The following is a 16,643-nucleotide window of genomic DNA, read 5'->3' as shown; positions in this document are numbered from 1 at the left end:
GGTCCGTCCCCCTGAAAAATAAAAATCTCCCTCTCGAGCCTGCACCTCAGGGGACAGGTTCGTCCAGAGCCAGACCCACTGATCTTTATTATCCCCGATACAATCTTTGCTGACCTCTAGTATGTGCATGACAGTCATTTTCTATGTAGGAAACATTCCAAATGTGCCGGTAAAGGGGGGTCCAGTGGATAATAGGGGTTTGCGTTTGAGCTCTGCTCGAAGGGTCTGGAGTTCGGCGTGGAGACTCTTGAGTTCGGCCTCGATTCTCCTTAGAAGTGCTTCAGCCATGGCTGTGGGCGGTTCTGGGTAGGCGTGTGTAGAGTTGTTCGTTCTGAGGCCCGGTTGGCGCTGGTTGTTGATAAAGGTGGGAATTATTCTCGAAGCTTTCGGTGGCGTTAGAGCGACGAGCTGGTGATGATGAAATGATGGAAAGCCAGCTGCTTCGTGGGCAAGAGATCTCATCAAAGGAGTCCAGCAGCAGGAGGGGAAGACATTATCTATTATCCCTACGATCTGATTGTCTGAGGGACTTGCATGATGACTCCTGATATTTGCGAGCTTGTCTGTCAGTTGTGATAATCATTGGGTCTTCGGACAAACAACAAACCAGCCGATATTAATACTCTGCGGTCCATAGGCACCTCCCCTTGGTTGTTAGTTAACTTCGCACTTGATGGCGCCCCTGGCAACTGGAGGAGAATCATGGTTAATGTTGATGTGGTTAATGTTGATGAAATAGATTTCTTGGTAACGGGAACCATAACACTCTCAGGCGTCTACAAGAAACTAAAACGTCAATAGTTCGTGGTGTTGCTCCCTCTTCTTTATGACGGAGAACACAAAGAGACAGCCTGAACGCTGAGGCAGAACTTGTCACCAACAGTAGATTCACCTAAGTCCAAGAGATGGAAGTGGAAGGAGAACAGGACACGAAAAGCAAAGGAAAAAGGGAGAGGAAGACGGATGAAAGCTTCGTGTTCCATGTGTTCTTGCCATTTGGGTATCTGCTCGATAGCACTCAGACGCTCCATGCACAGGGTGCTCAACTCCAGTATTTAGCCCCCCTCTTATCCAACTCTTCAAGGAAGTTGCCCGGATGATACTTTCGTTTCTCGCCTCCTCCCAAAAAGAACACAGCTAAGTCACGTTGAACCTCGGCAGACAGGTTACTCCAAATCCAGACCCATTGATCCTTGTGTGAGCCGATAGAGTCTCCCTTTACCATGACATTGTGGGCTATGGTTCTTTTCCATTCCCTGAAGTCGACTGTTCCCTTGTAGTCCAGGGGCGGAAGATAGGGCACAGGCTTGATTGTGGACTTCCCGATGGTTCGGTGTTCTGCTCGCAAGGCTTCGAGTCCTTTCTTCAAGGCATTAATCTCGGCTTTCTGGGTCTGAAGCAGATATTTTGTGAAGTTTGGGAAAACGTTTGTTGCCATTGTGAAGTCCGCGGAAGCTGGCAGTTGGTGCTTTGTGTGACGGGTCGTTGATCAAGCGGCAAGTGACGCAGCAGTTGGCTAAGATGATGATGTGTCGTCGCAAGGCAGGATTTGGAAGCAAGTTGAGAAGCAGAAGACTTGGAATTTCCAGGATGGAGGAGAAGGATATAGGATATTAATATGGATATTACCTGAGGCACGACCTGAAGACAAAGTTCTTTTTATTGAGCAGTTGTACGCTCCGCAAGCTGCTCATCTTTCACAATGTGGACTGTCGTGTCAAACATACAAAACACCTTAAAGATACAGTCAAAAGAGTGTCAAAGAAGAAAGCGCAAAGAACTAGAACATGGAGTGAAGCGAACAAGGAGGAGCAGGAACAAGATGAGTAGAGGCTACCTGCCTCGCCCCCCAGCAACGCATGGAGATGCCTTTTACAGGGCCTTGTCTCGTCCGCACAGCAACTGCAGCGGCCCGCTACTTTAAGGATTAAGGTTGTACCTATCCACCTAGTTACCTATCCACAAGCAATGAGGTGCATGAGGTGATCATCTTTCAGCTCGTCCAGACATCACACAAAGACATGGATGGATTGACAATTGTGGGCAAAATAGAGGAGTTATTATCCACCACACCATACTCCCTAATCATCCCAGTTCCTCCCCTAATTATTACATCTCAATAATGTTTCTCATAAATGCTAGCCAGATAATTAAGGAAATCCGCCACATCATAGTCCGACGCAGGCCCCAGTCTCACAAAGTATGATGCCGTGGTGTTTTGTGCCTGGGGCCCTAGATTCGTCCAGACCCAAATCCATTGATCTTTCTTGGAGCCGATCGAGTCTCCTTCCACCATCAGGTTGTGGGCCATGGTTCTCCTCCAGTCGCGAAAGGAGATATCCGGGGTATTGTCGAACGGTGGCAATGGCGGCAGGGGTTCGAACTTGTACTTTTGGAGGGTGCCATCTGGGGTTCCGCCTGTGGTTCCGTCTGTGGTGACTCTGGCACTATTGACACGAAGCTGTTCAATCTGTGCACGAAGGTCCTCCAGTTTGCCTCGCAGGATTTTGATATCGAATTCGAGCCCCTTCAAGGTTTCTCTCATCCAGCTGATGTCGGCGTCCATCGTGGGCGGATCGTGGGGAGAGTGAACTCAGAAAGGTCGGTTGTCAAATCTACCTGTGGTGGTGACTGGTTATGACAGCTAAGCAAGATGAAATGTGGCCAGAACTATGAGATGCCTAGGGGAAGGGAGGGACAGCGAGAGCAGGGAAGTGCTGGCGCCTGTGAGGATATGATATACCCAGGTCTTCTTTGAGCATCGGTTGCCCTTGCTGCAGGCGGCCGAACCCTCACAAAGTCCCAGCATGCCTCATGTGGAGTGTCAATCATGTTGACAAAGGAATGGAAACACAATAGTGTCAAGCACAGAGCAGCCTATTAGATCTAGAGAGTTTAAGGCACCTGATTCATTCAAACTTGAGATATTTCTGACTAACGGAGAATGTTCAGGGGTTAGCTACGAAGATCATGTATCCTCCATTTCTCTGCCCTTGCTCTCCAGCATCTCGCGAACCTACAGTTGACCATAATTTTTATGAAAGGGGGACCACTACCCAAGCAAGAGATGAGCAGGTCGTGAAGCTATCGAGAGAAGGAACCTGGATGATGAATTCCTATTCACCAAACTTTGGATAAGGAGGCTGAGGGCACAGCTCCTGAGAGGGGAGCCTGCAACAAAAGCAACCTCCAGATTCTTTGTTTTCTCCTAGGTTGTGCCTGACATACATGACAGGGAAAGCCGTCCCTTATCTCAAGAGTTCCACATCCAGCCACAGCAGACGTTTCCTGACACCCGCACCTCAACAGGGGGCGAGGAAGGGGGAGTTTAATAGTTCTTTCTAACATGTTCGATGAGGTCCCCAATATCATAGTCCTTATTAGGACCTCCTTTGATGAAGTACACAGCCATCTGCTTGCAGATATGTTCAGGGAGGTTTGTCCAGGTTCACACCCACTTTTCCTTTTAAGAGGTAAACGAGCCTTCGCACAGCATCAGAGTGTCGACAACATGGTAAGCCACAAGACGAAAATAATGTTCGAACCAGTCATCCGAATCTAGTCGGATAAGGGGCGTACTTCCACTCTTTAGCGGTTTGGTCATCAGTGCGACGACCTTGGATCTCGCCATGCAGTGCCTCGAGTTCGTCTCTCAGAGTCTTGATCTCTGCCTCGTGCTTCTGCCGCATCTCTTCCATGGCATTAGCGCTGACAGTCGCTGGAGCCGAAATGGTCGTTGATGGTGAGTCGTGCAGTAGAGGTTGGAGCTTCTCTCCAAGAGCTCGGACTTCATTGCGGAGGGCGTGGATTTCGTCTCCATTCTTCTTGAACAGGTCAACGATTTCCTTGAGCTGGGCGCTCATATCAGGAGAAGCAGCTGTTGGCAATGCTCTTGCCAGTGGGTCGTTGATGGTGACGTTCATGTCCGATTTTGCACCCATGGTTCAGGGGATTCTTGCTGAGGGATGTTCGGCAAAGAATTGATTCTAGAATGGAAGAGGAGGCTTGGCTTTATTGATGGTGGAAAGATGAGGGGTTTTTCAGTCGAGTCAGAAAGGGTCAGAAGGAGAAGGCAGGAGGAAAGGACTTGCAAGGGGCGGTCAGGGGAAGAAGTTCCAGATCTCATTAGTTTGCATGCAGGCAAACGCTTGGTCTCTTTTCTGGATGTGACCTCTTTGATACTTCCCGTCGAAAAAAAAAAAGCACTGTTGTCAATCTTTGAGAGAGAAAACGCGTACTCACCTTTTAAGATAAACAATCTGGCGGACTTCCTGAGTCAGGACTTGTCCGTGGTGATGTCGGAGGTTGAAACATCGGCACGATTTACAACTGAGCAAGTACTCATACACGATAGCATGGCCCCAATATTATGACATACTGGTCAAATAGCATTGCATGGAAGTATGGCGAGCACGTATGGCATCCACGATGTTGGCGTTTGCGGCCACGGTGGACAGACCAAGAGTAGTTGCGGTAGGCAGTCGAGATAACCAAGCCATTCACACATTCCAGATTTTGGTTAACACAAAATACCCGAAGGCTGTCAGAAAGGTTCCTTTGTTAAGAGAGGTACCTAAGTAATAGAAACCCTGCTCCGACGTGAATCTCCCGGCCGAATCAATACGCGAGACATCAGATTCATTACCATTTAAAGGTACCGCACGACCTTGCCATAGGTTCTTTCAGATACTCGAGAAAGTCAACTACGTCAAAGTTCCGTTCAGGCCCTCCTTTAACAAATTCCATGGCCACCTTACTTTGGAGATGCTGAGACATGTTCGACCAAAGCCATACCCATTTATCATGCTTGGAGCCCAAGGAATCCCCCAAGACCATCAGGTTGTGCACCATGACATGCTGCCACTCATTGAAATTGTGGCCCTGGCAATTGTCATACGGAGGCTTCGCGGGCAACGGCTGAATGTTGGACGCTTTGACGGCTTGATCCTTCGTATGGAGATCTTTGACTTCGCCACGAAGGGCTTCAAGCTCCGTTTGCAAAGTTTTGACTTTGGTTTGGTGCTTCGTGTTGACATCTTCGAGTTCGCCACGAAGGGTTTCTAGCTCCGTTTGCAAATTTTTGACTTCAGTTTGGTACTTCGTGTGGTCATCTTTGAGTTCGGCACGAAGGGCGTCAAGGTCAGCTCGTAGGTTTTTAACCTGTTTCCATGGCGTCGGGACCTCCTTGAGTCGATTAACCTCTTCTCTGATCGGAGGGATCATGGAGGACAACTGGGCACTGAGCTCTTGGTATTTCTGGAGTTCGGCTCGAAGACCCTCAACTTCGTCTCGCAATGCTGCGATTTCGGCCTTGTGCTTCTGCTCGGTGTTTTGCAAGACGGTTAAGGGGACCATGACAGACGGAGCTGGACCGCTGGGTTCTCGAGCAGTTTCGGGCACGATGCGATTTCCCGGGGTTTCGTGTTCTGGGACAGCGTTGATGTCGGTAGTCTCCATGTCCCGGGTGTCGTCATCGTTGGTGGCCATCGTGGGCGAGGTTGCCATCGTGGATGTTTCGTCGGAGTCCTCTGACTGGGGCTGGAGCTTTTTTCCGAGAGCGTGTATGTCGGTACGGAGGGTGTTGATATCACGGCCGTTATTTCTGAGCATCTCACAGATTTCCTTGAGTTGTGCGCTCAAATCAGGCGTCATTGTTGCTTGAAGCGATGCTTGGTTCATGTTGGACTGTGCAACCATGGCTTTGGCGTTTGTTGGGGAAGGGGGTCAAGGAGAGCTCAGGCAAACAGGCAATGGAGAGGACGCGGTTGGTGAGAAGGTCTAGACTGGAAATTGGTTCATCGGTGAAGTTGAGAGATGTTGAAGAAAGGCCAGGAGCGAAGCAGCGGGGAAGGGAGGGGTCCGAAGTCATATACCTATACGACCAACGTGAAGCAATGGCAGGCCTCACCTTTCTCATCCATCTACCCCAGGGCGTTGATCCTTTGCCTCGTTGGGAGTCTTGGCTGCTGTTGGCGGGAGGGTGCAGTCTCCAACCCCTGGGAGCGAGACTAGCAGGATCGAGGGTGGGATTGTGAGAAGGCTACCATAATAAAGTGCGTTTGTCTGCCCCCGCCTCTGGGTGCCTACTCTCCCTCGGGGAAGGGCATCTGCGTGTAATTATCTACCTCAGTCTTGCATTTGAGTCATTCGGTCTTACACGTACCTACCCCAGGCTCTGACTCAGAGCTTGTCCGTGGCAATGTGAAGGATCAAATCATACGCGGAAGTTTCCGTTCACATTCAACATCACTTTAACCTTCCAGGGTATTGTCAAACGGCAAGCGCATGGAATGCGGCAGGAAACCATCAGAGAAAGGCAGAGAGAGTATTGTCTCAGGCACGATCTACAAGGCTCACTTCAATCATGTTATGTGTCACACATCACGCATCACATGCAGATGGCACGTTTTCTTCAAGTTAATTCCAATCGCTGATTTGTTCTAAAGCAAACTACGCTGGGTATCTATATACAATAAAATCACTTCGCTCTCAGGGCAGCCCCCTCACAGCCCCTCGGTCTCCGCTGTGTTTCCTTTGGGGTTTGAGGGGGGTTTCCCTTTTGTTTTCGTTTTCTTTTTTTCTCTTCTTCTTCTTCTTCATTCTCCCCCTTGACTCCTCCCCTCTCCTCCGCCTCTCCCCCCTCGCTACACTCCTCCACTACTCCATCTTCCTTCTCTTCTCACCCTCCTCATCATCACTCTCCTCCGCCAGCCTCTTCCTCTTCCCCATCGTTCGTTGGTCTCTGCACACCGCAATAACTCCCGCAACTTCCTCGTCTCCTGCCTCGACACGCTCACCTGTTCGCGCAGCCTATCCCTCTCATCCAACACCTTCATATACCCGTCCCTAAACATCTCACTCCTCTCCTTCATTTTCCCATTCTCCTTCTTCAGCCCAGCATTCTCCGCGACCAACTTCTCCTTCTCCTCACTCACCTCTTCCATCCTCCCCACCAACCCTTTACCCCTATCCACCCACCGTCCATTCTCCTCCTCCAGCTCCCCATTCCTCCTCCTCAACCACCTTACCTCCTCCCACGCGGTCTCATTCTCCTCCTTCATCCCCTCCACCAAATCCCCCAACTCCTCGCACCGCTCCCGCAACTGCTGACTCTCCCCGCTCACCGCATCATTCACCATCCTCAGCATCCGATTCTCAAACCACACCTCGTCCTTCTCCATCGTCACCCACCCGATCTGATCCTCCATCTCCTCCTGCTGCATCAACAGCTGCTCATTCCCCTCTCTGAGCTGGTCATTCTCCGCCACCAGCCGCCGGTTGCGCGCTTGCAATCGCTGGTTCATTTCGCGCAGCATCTGCCCCCACTCCGCCACGCGCAGGTTGACCGCCGCCAGCGCGCGCTCCGAAACCCGCGCTAGGAGCGCAAGGTATCTTTCGTCCCTCACTGCGGAGGGACCCAAGGCAGAGCGGACGGCGGCGGCAGCGGGGCCGGACGCGGTCACGGGTCCGCCCGGCCCGCCGCCGAAGGTGCCCGCCATGAGGAGCATCCCGGCGGTTCCTCGGCCGTCCTCGTTTTGCTCTCCGCCCGTCTCGGCTGGCAGCGCCAGCGAGGAGGCGGGAACGGGCATGGCGGGGAGCGGGGCCGTGTCGACATCCTCGTCGTCATCCTCGTCGAGGACGAGGGACGGGACGGAGGCGAGGGAGGGGGTGGGGGAGGAGGGGACGAGGGTTGGGGAGGAGGGAGCGGCGGTGGTGGCTGGGGAGGAGGTGGTGGTGGCCGGGGCAGCGGCTGCGGGGGCGACGGTGATGGTGACGGGGGAGGCGGCGATGACGGCGAACGCGGGGGCGGCCATTTTGTTCCTATTTTCTTTTTCAAAAAAAAGAAAAAAAAGAAAGAAAGAAAGAAAGAAAAAAAGGAAAGTGTGAGGTGTTGGTAGGAGTGTGGTGCGGCGACGGGTGCCGGGACGACGAGGTGGGTGGTTGAGCTTGGGGTGTGTACTTCTAAAACAGAAGTACTTGGGAGAAGAAGAAGGTGGGATCAGGGGTTGAGTTCTCTTGAGGAAATGTAGGTTGGGTGGGAGCGTGGAAGAGCTTGGAGGTGTCTGAGGTGGTGTGTGTGTACAAGAGTTAGAGGTCTCTTGTGAAGTGTAGGGAGGGCTTAGGAGGGTATGCACAAGAGTTGAAGGTCTCCTGTGTGGTGTCGGAGGTTGTGGGTGTGTTGGTGTATGAACAAGACTTGAATGTGTCTTGTATGGTGTAGGTAGGTGGAATGTATGTATGGCCAAGAGTTGAAGGTCTCTTGTGTGGTAGAGGTGTGTGTCAACAAGAGTCAAAGACCTCTTGTGTGTGTAGGTAAGTCGGAGGTGGAAGAGTGTTGAAGGTCTTGGATGTTGAAGGTGTGATGAAGATGGTTACGGTGTATGATGTTAGTTGGTCCTCAAGACAAGTTGAAGTTGTTTCTTGTTATTGTTGTTCTTGTTGTTGTTGTCGTTGTTGCTGCTGATGCTGCTGATGCTGGTGTTGTTCTTTTGTTCTGATTGCTGTTTGTTTCTGAAGAAAGAAGAATCGAGGGAACAAAACTTTTTCGAGGTCGAGGGGGGCACGACCCCTATATATACTTTTCCGTTTGACCCTATCGTGACTCACGGAAATAGAGGAGGCAGAGTCACTCTTGGTGTTGAGAGTCATCTTGGTGGTTGTAGAGTCATGGTGGAGTGAAGAGTGACTGTCGTCTGAAGATGAAGCCTATCGTCTGATGAGAAACGGGTCGATGCTCTCGAGTTCAGGGGTTCACTTCGAGGAGGAGTGTTGAGTCTTCAACAACGCTCTAACCAACCCGACTTCCTCACCAACGGCAGGAGAAAGCACTACCTCAATCAGGTTCTGTCTCTTGATGTCATGGTCGTGGATGCAGTTCAAGATGTGGACTGAGTGACGGCTCATTGCCACAGTCCAGTCCTCCTTTTGAAGTGTCATGGTGGGTGACGCTTCCTTCTAAATGAACTCCCTGCAATATATGTCTGATACCTATTATTGGCTTTCCGGGAGAAATCCTGCGACTGACGGCCTCCTCACACATCCCCAAACGCCATTAGAATGGTATCCATGAAGTGGTGAGTAAGTAAAGCCTCCGTGATGAGAACCTTGAGGGCTTCTGGGACGTAGTGTGAGTCAAGTTTTCAGTTAACAGTGGCAAGGTTGAGTCTCTTCAACTCCATAATCACTCATATTTACCCTTTTTGAGTCTTCTTCAATTCTCCATCGTCTTCGAAGTGACGACGTTTCCATCAAAAGATGACTGGAACTGTGGGCCAAGTCCAGTCCAGATGGTTGTAAGTCTTTTTCTCTTCTGCAATCCTCCGTTTTCTTCGATGTGATGACGAATCAACTCTTCACTACAGCCGACTGACTAACTTACTCTGTAATGCAAGTCCAAGTGGTGGCGTTTTTACGCTGGCCCAAGCTCACCAGACATCTACCATACTGAGGGTCTATCAACCCAAAGCATGGGTGTTGGAAATCCACAACATCATGTCACCATGGCCTGTCACCTGGAGAAGCCATGTAATAATAGAGTATCATGTCAGTTTGCTGAAAGACTATTACCTGTCCATCTAGGTAACAATAGCCCAGTCCTAAGATGAAACCCATCTTTCACACCTCTTCCTCTCCCATGCCATAAATGTCCTAATACCAAATGCAACCACCCAACCTCGCATCCTCCCAAGCCATATTACATGACATAACAACACACTTGTTTAACCCCCTTGAAGCCCCAAGTCCATAACCTTACCATGCCAGACCCCCCAGCCATGAGACCATAATAACAATAGACGTAGAAATAACCACCTACCTAACCTTGAGACCGAATAACAGGGTATACCATGTATCAAAACGAAATCCCCTCCCCCGCAACGCCAACCTCACTCCCTTCCCACCCTCCCTGTCAACCTCCTCCACCAGAACCTTCCAAGTCCCAGCACAATCCGCATCATAACCAGCACAAGCACAAACGTCGCCAAATCCACCTTCACTTCCTGTTTCTGACCAAACACCACCCAAAGCCCCAAGCGCATGAGCCACCCGAACAACATCCACAACATCCCAATAACAAACGCCAGTTTCAGCAGATACATCAGCCACATGAGCGCATCCATGGTCATGATCTTCCTCAACGCCGCCTCTTCCACAAACGCCCCATAGCCGGGTCCGTCGAACCGGTACACCCGCTCCTGCGATTGCGGCCGGAGGGGATTGGACCCAGGTTGGGGTCGAGCTCGAGGGCGGCGGATGGGCGGGGGCGGATGGTACGGGCGGGGTTCCGACGGCTTTGGTGGTGCGCGTACAGTCGTGACTTGGCTATCATCAACGTCACGGTTACGACGCCGAGGGCCGGTCTGCGCTTTGTCCGTATTTCGAGGCCGAAACAGGTCCGAAGGAAGGTTGTCACACGCCTAGTCAATACCCCACTCCGGCTCCGCGTCCACTGCCGCCCGCCGACGAGATGTAGGCCATCCGTCCGTGCCGCCTGACTTGGGTGATGCCGCGGACCCATTCGTTGGCGACCTCTTGCGCGTCTTCGATGACGAGGAGGCGCTGCGTTCCTTTCTGCCCGGGGAGACCGGCTCTTCTTCCGCACCAGAGCTGTCGTTATCCGTTCCGCTATCCTCGCAATCTTCCTCTTCATCGCTGCTCTCCGGAAACGCACCCGCCATCCTGACGCCACGACGGCTGCGGAACCAAATCTCATCGCTCCCCTTAACATCCATTCTCCGTCTCCTATGAGCTGCCCTTCTGGCATTGCTGTCTTTGCCCTCACCCCACCTCCAACCGGCTTCTCCACTTCTGAAGGAGGAATGGACCGCATCCTCCTCCTCGCTCCAATCCCATTCCACATTGATCCTCTCACCACCCTCTCCCATGCCCCAAACCAAACCCCTCCACTCTCCCGCCGCAATCCTTGCCGCAACGTTCAGCATCAAGCTGATCAAGTGTGTGGGAGGCGAAAACAAAATCTCGCAAGTCTTGACAAACACAGAGAGCGGAAGGCGGCGGACGGCAGCGGCCACAGGGTTGGGACCTGCGGCGGTGCCTCCGGGAATGGTGACAGACGTGGCTCTGCGGCGGTGGCGGCGTGCCGGGGTAGCAGAATGGCTTCCTGATGCGGGAGGGTTTCGTTGGGGGCTTCCCGTAAGCAGTTCTGAGGGGGGAGGAAGGGAATTACGGTCGGCGGAGGACATGCTGGAGGATGACGACAATGTGGAACGGCGGGTGGGCCTGCGACGGGGAATGGCAGTAGCGTCGGAAGATGAAGCGGCGGCGGGAGAGTCAGTCTGAGATTCGGGTTCAGCTTCCAGCGTGGATGTGCTCGACTCCGGGTCAGTCGTCTCAGGATCGCAATCCTGCTCGTCCGTCCTGGGACAGGTTGGCTCCGGAACAGAGGACGGGGCTGTTGAGACGGCACTGCACTCCGAGTCGACGTTGGAGTCAGTAGTAATGACACTCCATGTCCGCGACGGCTTGGTCGTGACGGTGTGGTCAAAGGCGGCTTCCAGACTGGCTGTTGTTTGACGAGCCTGAGAAGGCGGCAGAGGAGACCAGATGACGGGCGATCCAGGGCTAGAGAGCGGAGGCGATGGAGGGAGAGGCACCGTGAGCCATGACTCCCGGCCGCGAAGGGACTCGACAGATTCGGTAGGCGATGTCACACTCGCTGTGCTCGCGGACCTTGGTTCCCGTCTAGGCTCTGCGCTCCTCGATCGCACAATGGCTGCCGGAGACAGTGTTGGTTGAGCACCAAAAACACGCTTCGCCCGCTCCACACGCGACATGCTCGGGGTATTGTCTGCCGTGGCTGGGCCGTTTTGGGTCAACGGTGGTTCCTCAGTGATCGCGTGCTCAGTCAACGCCCTGCGCGATTCCCGTGCCGAGCGCAGGTCTCCCAGGCAGATCGATCCTCTCGGGGTTCCCTCATGCAGGCGGGCGATCTCGACAGGAGTCGATGGCGTCAAGGGCAAAGATGCGCTGGATCTTCGGGCTGGGGTCCATGGCCGTTTCTTGACGGGGGTCTGAGGACGTTCCGGGAGCTCGACGGTAAAGGGGCGCTGGAAGGGACACTCGGTCTTTTCAAAGAGCAGGATGGCGTCGAATACTTGGCGCAAATGTTGGGCAAGGTTGACTTCTTCCTCGGTACCGATGGGAAGCTCGATGCGCCAGTACTGAGGGCGTCGGATCTGGAGGATGAACTTGCTGGACTCTACATCGACACACCACACTTGGCTTTTGGGCAGGATAGGCTGGAGGGCCGAGCCGCAGCTGAGGAAAGCGACCGAGTTGGGAGCGCGGTAGATGCGGAAAGGGCCTGTCGAAGTTAGCATTTAGCTCTTTTGCAGGACAGGGAGGACAGACGGACCAACTGCGATTGTTCGTTCGAGCGGCGACCACCACTGAAGAGTTCCTGGTTCAACCTCTGCAGGTCGTGGAGATATGGAAAACGGCCGCGCGCCAGCTGTAAATGCAACAATCTTGACGTTGGGATGGGCGTAGAGGGTGTCGACGAGGCCGTCGCTGGACTGGGGAGAGCCGGCCGATGGCGGGGCCGAGGTAGTGACCGGGGATGTGAAAACGCGGCGCGGGCCAGCGAAACCGGCGCCGGCAGTGTGTGGCCTTGGAGAATCCATGGTTTCGTCGAAAAACTCAAGCTGGAGGCATTTCGAGATGAAGGAGAAAAAAAGAGGGAATGAATTGAAGATGAAGAAAATTGGGAGGCGAAAGAGCCAACGGCAAACGGACGCGATCCGATCGGCCTTGTCAAGCGCAAGCGCGGGATGGACGGATGGACGGGTGTGTACAGAAAAGGGAGACGACGTCGAGTCTTTGCCCGTCTCAGAGTGGCACGATGTGGGATGGGATGGGCGAATGGGAGGCTATTTTGGCGCCGGCTAGGGCCCAGACTCCCTGGATCTGGCCGTTGTTGAGTCGCAGGACAGTTGCAGGTTTCTGGGGAATGGAGGCGACAGAGTCAAGATCTCTTAATACGTAGATTCCTGGATTGTGTCGTTTTGAGGGGATGCATTCCAGGATGTTCTGTCTTGTCTCCGTCCTGTCTTCAATTCTTTGGAGCAAGCAGATGGAGATGGGAAATCAGAAGAACCAATCCGACTCTGCACAGATCTGCACCATCGGCTGACCCCACTTTCCCTGTCCTGTCAAGCGTGGGACGCTACTGCATGTCAGTGTCAACTGATGCGATCGCAATTAAATGGCAACTGAATAGCATGTTGGCCAGGTGACAAGTCGGATGGATGGACATGTCAAATTACCGATGTTGTAAGTCGTTGTAGACATCTCATAGTTTGAGAGCGCGGTCATCGACAGTTTGGTGCCTTGAAGTGGCATGATGGAGATGAATCTGTTAAATCGGTACTTGCAAAACATGCAAAAACAAGTGGCAGGAGAAGTCACTCCATACTGTAACCCCTGACGGATCTCTGTTTGACCCTGAGAGTGGAGACAGCCCCACCTGCAGCACATGGCAGCCCAGCCGACGTTGACATCATTGTCCCGCATTTGCCAGGAACCAACCCGAACCAGACCAGGACCATCTCTCCAAGCCATCTCCAGGGTCGAGAAGCGAACAAAGAGGGGTCTTGCACCTCAACTTTCGGGCATCACCATGTCTCCAGACACGCCTCTAGTCCACGGCGGCCATATCAACAAGGCCAAACTCAAGAAAAAATTTGATCTCTCCCACTTCGACCTCAATGCCATCCTTCGCGGCATCCAGCTCACCCTGGTCGGCGGTACGTTGCAGAGCACAAGCCATTGATCAGTCATTTCAGACCAACACTGACTCCTCCAGCCCACCGCGCCCTCCAGAACCCCGACCTCTTCAACTCGGAACACTACAAGCAAGCCGTCATAGCCATCGCAGCCGGCATCGTCGTCCAGCTGCTCATCTCCCTCCCAGTCCGTTCCCCTTCTCTCCAAGCCACCAAGCCAACCACCACTAACCCCACTCCTTACCCAGATCTTCGCCATCAAACTCCTCCTCTACATCCTCTCCTTCCTCCTCCCCCTCGACCGCCTCACGTGGGACGACTCCCTGCTCACCACCCTCACCTTCATCGAGCGCCACGTCCTGCAAGCGCCGCTCTTCTTCCTCTCCCTGACCCGCTACCTCACCCCGGCCATCGACGACCTCTTCATGTCTTCCCTCCGCTGGGTCGACCACACCTACGTCCTCAAACACCGCCACGACGCCGACCAGTCCAAACTCGTGCAGCGCGGCGCGTACTACCCCAACCTAAGCCAGTACCGCCGCGGCGACGGCAAGGCGCGTTCTCCAAGAGACGGAGGAGGGGGCAAGGGAGAGTCGATGCCCGCGTTCCTTACCCGGGTTGTTCGCAGGGGGTTGATCTCGCTCGCGATTTTCCTTGCCTCGTACACGCCCTACATAGGCCGGTTCGTGCTCCCGGCCGTGTCGTTCTGGACGTTCAAGCGCGCGGTGGGGCTCGGGCCGGCGAGCGTGATTTTCGGCGTCGGGACGGTGCTGCCGAGGAATTGGCTCGTGGTGTTTTTGCAGGCGTACTACGCGTCGCGCAGCTTGATGAGGGAGCTGCTGGAGCCGTATTTTTCGCGCATCGCGTTTACCAAGGAGCAGAAGCGGAAGTGGTTCCGCGCGAGGGAGGGCGTGTTGTTTGGGTTTGGCATCGGGTTTTGGGTGTTGCTGCAGGTGCCGGTGGTGGGGGTGTTGGTGTATGGCGTTGCGGAGGCGGTAGGTGGTTTTCTACTCTGTTGTGCCGGACGGGTGTCAATGATGTCCTGTCTTGTCCGGTCAAACCGGAGCAAGCAGGAGGGAGCTTCCCCTGGTCAATCTGTCATCTGCCTTTTGGCTGTTCATCCAAGCTAACGTGGTCAACACAGAGCACGGCATATCTCATCACCAAAATCTCGGATCCGCCGCCGCCGCCTCGATCAGCCGAGAGCGAATCCTTCGCCGCCACGCAGACCGAGTGGAGGAACAGGCAGCGATTCCTCAGTCTGTCGCTCAACGACTTGGACAAACTCCATGACAAACCGCCGCCGTATTCCGAGGTGGATCCGTATCCTCAAGCAGGGCCCGCTAGTCGGCTGGAGTGAGGAGAGAAAAGGGCAGGGGAGGTTTTTATCGGAGTCGGGATAAGGAAACGAGAGGTTAGAGGTTTGTTATTTAAGAGTGTCATCTCCTTCGCTCTGCGCCCTGGATTGTGTTGTGTTACGTTGGGAGGGTTCCGAAGTCCACTGCCGACCCCGATTCCGGCCGACGAGCGGACCCGGTAGGTAGGTCAGGGGCCGCTCCGGACATCCCGCAGTCCCAGGACTGTCGCACACTGCTCTGTTCAACCCCGACCCGCGCGCAGTAGACTCTGTTGCGCTATGCATGTTGATTGATCGAGTACTTCTTGTACTGCAGGCGCGGTATTATGAGCTCCCGACAGGATGTATGAAGATCCCGCGAGGTCCCGCGACGGGCGGAGCGATACAGATACAGGCTTGCCTTGGCTTTGCTGTACTTGTTTCTTATCTCGCAGCAGAACCCGCATCACGTCAGTGATGGAGATGGGGGAACATTTCTGTACAACCCACTCGAACAAATGTACCAAGTTTGTACCCGCCACGATCGTCGGTGGGGTTTTCAAGACCCAACAGACGACGTCTGCAGTGCAGCCAGCCAGCAACACAACGCCACCTACCCGCTGCGAAGATTGGCGTGCCAGACAGAGAACGTTCCAAGCCCGGATGTCGGGTCGGAGATGCATCTGCAGCTGTGGGGGCGGGGTTGTATTTGTATGTACCTATAGAATCGCCTTTCGTTGTCATGGATTACAATTGAGCTCGTCCATCCATGGATGCAGTTGGGGCTGCATTATCTTGGACTGTTCCATCCATACGCGGATGAAAGTCGCCGCAGAGTTCGGCGATAAGCCCGACCGACTGCCCTGTCCTGTGTCGGTCTGCGGTGCCTTGCTGAACTCCGCTGCGGCGGCACGGGTTGTAACTCTTTGGCGCTGGCTTGGTGGGGCAGACCTGGGTTTTTCAGTGGACCGCCCGCGGAGCATCTCCGGGGAGTATCCCTATGTACTGTACTGTGCTGTACCTGGGGGGATGCGATCTCCTAGGAGTTGGGGGCGCAACCTACCTACCTACCGAATGGTGGATGGTTGTTGTGGGGATTAGGATCGGGATTGGGATTTGGGGTTTTGGAGATTGGGGTTTGGAGGTTGATAGAAGTGCTTGTATAAGTAATGGATGGGTTTTGGAGGGGTGATAGGGTGATTACGTCTGTTCTTTTTCAGGTGCTTTTTTGCTTTGGTTTGGAGGTGTTCATCGATGATTGAGGTTGACAGACAGGAGTGAGGGAGGGTATGAATCGGCATGGGATGGGACGGAGGATGTGGATGGCAAGGGGCAAGATAGGTATCTATCTATCTACAGGACGACGGTGAGAGGTAGTCAGACCTACCTCCGCGGAGTATAAAAGTCGTTGATATCACCTTGATCCCCCACGGATCTAGAGGATTGCTGGGTGAAGCTGTTCCTGTTGTCTGCTCAAATCTTCTAAGTCCTTCTGTTGTCTTGATCTCCTCAAACCGATCTAGCTGCTACATACTCTCCAAAGATAACGTCCATCACAAGAGATA

At 53.5% G+C, this 16,643-nt stretch overlaps 7 protein-coding genes across 7 annotated transcripts; 1 reads left to right on the top strand and 6 right to left on the bottom strand.

Moving 5' to 3' along the window:
- Positions 1 to 2,116: 2,116 nt before the first annotated feature.
- Positions 2,117 to 2,566, bottom strand: VTJ04DRAFT_10759 (uncharacterized protein; the record flags this gene model as incomplete). The annotated part of the gene is made up of 1 exon (XM_069358532.1): positions 2,117 to 2,566. One exon carries the CDS (start codon positions 2,564 to 2,566, stop codon positions 2,117 to 2,119), a length of 450 nt encoding a protein of 149 aa, XP_069214087.1.
- A 982-nt stretch (positions 2,567 to 3,548) lies between these two features.
- Positions 3,549 to 3,941, bottom strand: VTJ04DRAFT_10758 (uncharacterized protein; the record flags this gene model as incomplete). Its single annotated transcript, XM_069358531.1, has 1 exon — positions 3,549 to 3,941. The coding sequence occupies one exon, from the start codon at positions 3,939 to 3,941 to the stop codon at positions 3,549 to 3,551; it is 393 nt and encodes a 130-aa protein (XP_069214086.1).
- A 700-nt stretch (positions 3,942 to 4,641) lies between these two features.
- VTJ04DRAFT_10757 (uncharacterized protein) lies at positions 4,642 to 5,652 on the bottom strand (the record flags this gene model as incomplete). The annotated part of the gene is made up of 1 exon (XM_069358530.1): positions 4,642 to 5,652. The coding sequence occupies one exon, from the start codon at positions 5,650 to 5,652 to the stop codon at positions 4,642 to 4,644; it is 1,011 nt and encodes a 336-aa protein (XP_069214085.1).
- Positions 5,653 to 6,694: 1,042 nt separating this feature from the next.
- Positions 6,695 to 7,814, bottom strand: VTJ04DRAFT_10756 (uncharacterized protein; the record flags this gene model as incomplete). The annotated part of the gene is made up of 2 exons (XM_069358529.1): positions 6,695 to 6,742; positions 6,798 to 7,814. 2 exons carry the CDS (start codon positions 7,812 to 7,814, stop codon positions 6,695 to 6,697), a joined length of 1,065 nt encoding a protein of 354 aa, XP_069214084.1.
- A 2,601-nt stretch (positions 7,815 to 10,415) lies between these two features.
- Positions 10,416 to 12,641, bottom strand: VTJ04DRAFT_10755 (uncharacterized protein; the record flags this gene model as incomplete). Its single annotated transcript, XM_069358528.1, has 2 exons — positions 10,416 to 12,322; positions 12,374 to 12,641. 2 exons carry the CDS (start codon positions 12,639 to 12,641, stop codon positions 10,416 to 10,418), a joined length of 2,175 nt encoding a protein of 724 aa, XP_069214083.1.
- A 995-nt stretch (positions 12,642 to 13,636) lies between these two features.
- Positions 13,637 to 15,102, top strand: VTJ04DRAFT_10754 (uncharacterized protein; the record flags this gene model as incomplete). Its single annotated transcript, XM_069358527.1, has 4 exons — positions 13,637 to 13,763; positions 13,823 to 13,929; positions 13,991 to 14,737; positions 14,887 to 15,102. 4 exons carry the CDS (start codon positions 13,637 to 13,639, stop codon positions 15,100 to 15,102), a joined length of 1,197 nt encoding a protein of 398 aa, XP_069214082.1.
- A 66-nt stretch (positions 15,103 to 15,168) lies between these two features.
- Positions 15,169 to 15,384, bottom strand: VTJ04DRAFT_10753 (uncharacterized protein; the record flags this gene model as incomplete). The annotated part of the gene is made up of 1 exon (XM_069358526.1): positions 15,169 to 15,384. One exon carries the CDS (start codon positions 15,382 to 15,384, stop codon positions 15,169 to 15,171), a length of 216 nt encoding a protein of 71 aa, XP_069214081.1.
- Between the last annotated feature and the right edge of the window lie 1,259 nt (positions 15,385 to 16,643).

Source organism: Mycothermus thermophilus, assembly GCF_041956435.1.
Source record: "Mycothermus thermophilus strain CBS 625.91 unplaced genomic scaffold VTJ04scaffold_8, whole genome shotgun sequence".
Lineage (NCBI taxonomy): Eukaryota > Fungi > Ascomycota > Sordariomycetes > Sordariales > Chaetomiaceae > Mycothermus > Mycothermus thermophilus.
This window is presented reverse-complemented; position numbering and strand designations above follow the sequence as displayed.